General features: G+C 32.7%; 1 protein-coding gene across 2 annotated transcripts; it reads left to right on the top strand.

Moving 5' to 3' along the window:
- Window positions 1-537: 537 nt before the first annotated feature.
- LOC149549429 (putative purine permease 11) lies at window positions 538-2,510 on the top strand. 2 transcript variants are annotated; one of them, XM_089794916.1, is made up of 4 exons: window positions 538-653; window positions 758-826; window positions 1,736-1,854; window positions 2,026-2,510. In XM_089794916.1, exons 2-4 carry the CDS (start codon window positions 781-783, stop codon window positions 2,482-2,484), a joined length of 624 nt encoding a protein of 207 aa, XP_089651042.1. In that variant the 5' UTR covers window positions 538-653; window positions 758-780; the 3' UTR covers window positions 2,485-2,510. The 2 variants fall into 2 exon arrangements, with proteins under 2 accessions (XP_089651042.1, XP_089651041.1); XM_089794915.1 differs by lacking the exon at window positions 1,736-1,854.
- Window positions 2,511-3,771: the final 1,261 nt, after the last annotated feature.

Raw genomic sequence — 3,771 nt, 5'->3', positions numbered from 1 at the left:
GCATATCCTACTCTTGGAGTGAAATTTGAACTTATACCTTCCATTTAAGAATCTTCAACAAATTGCACCTTTGACCAAAATTGGAAAAATTGAAAACACAATGGATCTTGCTCATAATGCCTATGTTTTATAATCGAAACCCATTTTTATTTATTTGTAACTTTTAGTGCATTAGGTGTGGGACACGACTATCCTCCCTACAAATTGTACAATTGACCAATTTTCAAAAAATAAAAAAATTCACAGATTTTTTTGAAATTTTCAGCATTTGATACAAAATTGGAAAAAAATCACTACTTTTTCCTGAATTGGAAAAAATAAATTTGACTTTATTTTGTCTTTAGTGCATTTCATCTGGAGTTTAGCCTGTCCCTTCTGTATGTACGGTTAGATAACCATCAATCATAAACGGATCTTTCATACTATTTCGATGGTTCATGATCACAGCATCAACGGCTCCTGGATCCACGAAAATAATTTCAATCACGACCCTTTTCACCATAAGTACGGGCGGATATACAGAGAACAACTAGGCACGCTCTTGGTCGTTCTAAAAAATGGTTTTCTTGCGTGCACCCGCTTTGATGAAGAGAGATTTAACCACGGCGAAGAAAATGAAGTCGGCAGGATTACCTAGTATCTTTGTTATTGATGTATGCGTTCTTGTTTTTTTTGACATTTCTTATACTGAACTTCGTAATTTCCGATACCAGTCTTGTTCATTGGTACTTAATTCAATTATATGTTTTTGATTCAGAGTCTGTGTATCTATTCTAAGAGATGGAAGATAACAAAGGAGAACAATCTCAAGAAACGAATAGACATGGTAGGTTTTTGCTGAATTTCATAGTTCGTTGAGTTCTTTCCATTTTGTATAGACCATTTCGTTCTCATTTCAATTTAAGTGGATATAGTCCAAGAAAAGTTAGATGCCCAACAAAGTTTATATACCTGAAACTGGTTCTTGGTTTATATTTTTGGTATTCTTCTAAGGCATTCTGTCAGAAGTTTATACCCATTTGCACAAAAAATCATTTAATTAGTCACTAATGGCAAATTGGTGGACTCAATTCTACTTTTTGTATTTCGTTTTATTATGATATCACCAACCATTCTTAAGGATTTTAATGGAGAAAGAACCAAACTTTGTAAGGAATTTTCATAGTGTATAAACTCTCTGATCTATCATGAATGTTTATAATGGCTGTGATTTTTTTTTCAGATACCCACCATTCAAGTAACTTGACTGTTGAATTTGAGAACATGAGCAATGCCTTTGAGAGAACATTAGCATTGAGAAGTGGTGCACACCATTGGCTTCTAGTGTCATTGAGTATTGTTGGTCTTGTTGGAGGGCAGTGCTCAGCAACTCTTCTAAGCAGATTCTATTTTGAAAAAGGTGGAAACAGCAGTTGGCTCCTCACTCTCATTCCAAATGTTGGATGGCCAGTACTTATTCTTCCCCTTTTCTTTGCAAGAAAACACAATCCACATTCAACAAACCCTTTCAAACCCAAAATATTTTCAATATACCTCTTGTTAGGGCTATTGTTAACAGGGGACAATTTTCTTTACACATGGGGCATATCCTTTCTTCCTGTCTCTACATTTTCCATTTTATGTTCTACCCAATTAGCTTTCAATGCAATTTTTGCATATCTAATGGTTGGACAGAAAATTGGGCCATATGTTCTTAATTCCTTGGTTTTGCTAACCTTCAGTGCTGTTCTGTTAGGGTTCAGCCATTCTGGTGAGACTTCACAGGGGGAAATTAGCTCATCTCACTTTATTTTGGGATATGTTTATACAATCTCGGCTTCTGTAGTAATTGGCGCGATTCTACCATTGATGCAGGTGGTGCTGAAGTCTAGATTATTTGTTTATTATGTGTTAAGTTCAAGTAGACTTGAACTTATGACCTCTTAGATGAGAGGCTCATAATTTACCATTGTATTGTAGACTCTTGCCTATGTATATACAATTTCAGCTTCTATAGTAATTGGCCTGATCCTACCATTGATGCAGGTGGTGTTCACAAGGGTTTTGGGCCAAGAGAGCCTAACTGCAGTCTTAGAAATGCAGATTTATACATCTGTAGTGGCTACTTTGGTATGTGTTATGGGATTATGCTTCAGTGGTCAGCTGAGAGTGATCAGAGAGGAGGCCAATGCTTTTGCAGCAGGAAAATTGGCTTATTTTATGACTTTGTTATGGACTGCAATAGGTTGGCAGATTCATTCAGTAGGGCTAATTGGGCTGATTTCCCTTGTATCCTCCTTGTTCTCTATTGTTATCAGTACTGTTGCATTGCCTTTGGTTCCAATCTTGGGAGTTGTCTTTTTTCATGACAAAATGGAGGCTTCGAAGGTTATGGCATTGTTTCTGGGGACGTGGGGTTTTGCCTCATATGTATATGGTGGATACATGGATTCAAAAGTTACCCAAGATCAAATTCAGTCGGGACAAATCAGCAGGTCAGTATGAAATCAACCATATATATATATCAGATGTTTACATTCTTGCCAAGTCATTTTAGACTTTCTTTATTTTATTTTATTTTGGCCAATGTGCCCGACCACTTATATTTTTATTCCCTGCCTTACAGGAATTATTGTTTTCAGTGATGGTACATCATTAATTCTTTTAATCAAAGTTATGATAGTACTAATGTTTTAGAATCATTTATTTTTAAATTAATTTTCAAACATTTATTTCTTATTTTTGATTGGCCGATTCCAATTTTGCTAGGGGTAAAATTGATTAAGTGTGGCAAAAAAATTTAAAAATTTAAATTCTAGAAACTTCGCTCATCTGTAAGAGGAAATAGAAGGAACCCATTGGCAAAGGCATCCTCACGATTCTTCAAAACTCCAGAAATGATTATCACTTGTTAGTGCCACAACTTTAGTAATTGTCTGCCACAATCATGTTTGGAAAAGAAAATCATGTCAAATTCTTGGCCAAGGATTGTGGCTTTAATTTATGAGCCTCCTCCATCTACTTTTTCATGACATTTGAGCAAGGAAGATTTGGATTATGGCTTTAATTTATGAGCCTACTCCATCTACTTTTTCTGATGCTACAAATTCTAGAAATGTTGGAAAAATTCCTACTATTTTCATCATTGTAGGTTAAAAACTATGTTTCATAAATGAAGTTTTTTATCTTCAAAATTGTATTAATAACTATAGAAATTCAATCTAAAAAATATGTTTGATTTGATTGGTAGCATATTCTATTACATGTGCAACTTAATTCTTTGAGAGTAATTTTTATTTTTAACTAATAAAATAAAACAAATATTTTAATTATTATTTAAAAAAAAAATATTGTTGCATATAACATATAATAACTAGTTCTTATCTTGTAACTTTTAAAAAAAAAATGTATTGCTGCATATAATATATGACAATTAGTTCTTATGTCGTAATTTCAAAAAAAATAGTAATACATGGAAAAGTTCAAATTTGTTAAAAAAAATAATCTTATTTAGAAATATATTTTATTTTTCAAATATCAAATTAATATATGAATATTTATAGCAAATGTTGTAGAATCATATATATAGAAAAATATACCAAATGATAATCAATTCTAAATTACTAATAATAAGTGTCAAATTATTAAAAAAATATTATTGATGAAAGATTTTTCAAATTGAGCTTAGGATTTTCCTACTTTTATTATATCCATATCCTTCTGCCAAAAGGCAGAGACTCCAACTTAACTAGAGCTCTTGTATTAAAATGCAAATGGTTCAAAAAATCATCA

This window comes from Cupressus sempervirens, chromosome 7 (assembly GCF_028749045.1).
Source record: "Cupressus sempervirens isolate cs-2001-9-10 chromosome 7, ASM2874904v1, whole genome shotgun sequence".
NCBI classification, from domain to species: domain Eukaryota; kingdom Viridiplantae; phylum Streptophyta; class Pinopsida; order Cupressales; family Cupressaceae; genus Cupressus; species Cupressus sempervirens.
The sequence above is the reverse complement of the archived record's forward strand: the minus strand, read 5'-3'. Positions and strand labels throughout refer to the sequence as shown.

What these genes read in the sequence shown, in the direction of transcription:
- LOC149549429 (XM_089794915.1), top strand. Translation starts at nt 558, where the DNA reads ATGGTTTTCTTGCGTGCACCCGCTTTGATGAAGAGAGATTTAACCACG. An exon ending in CTAGTATCTTTGTTATTGAT is followed by an intron (nt 654 to 757) that starts GTATGCGTTCTT and finishes TTTTTGATTCAG; the next exon opens with AGTCTGTGTATCTATTCTAA. An exon ending in TCAAGAAACGAATAGACATG is followed by an intron (nt 827 to 2,025) that starts GTAGGTTTTTGC and finishes CCATTGATGCAG; the next exon opens with GTGGTGTTCACAAGGGTTTT.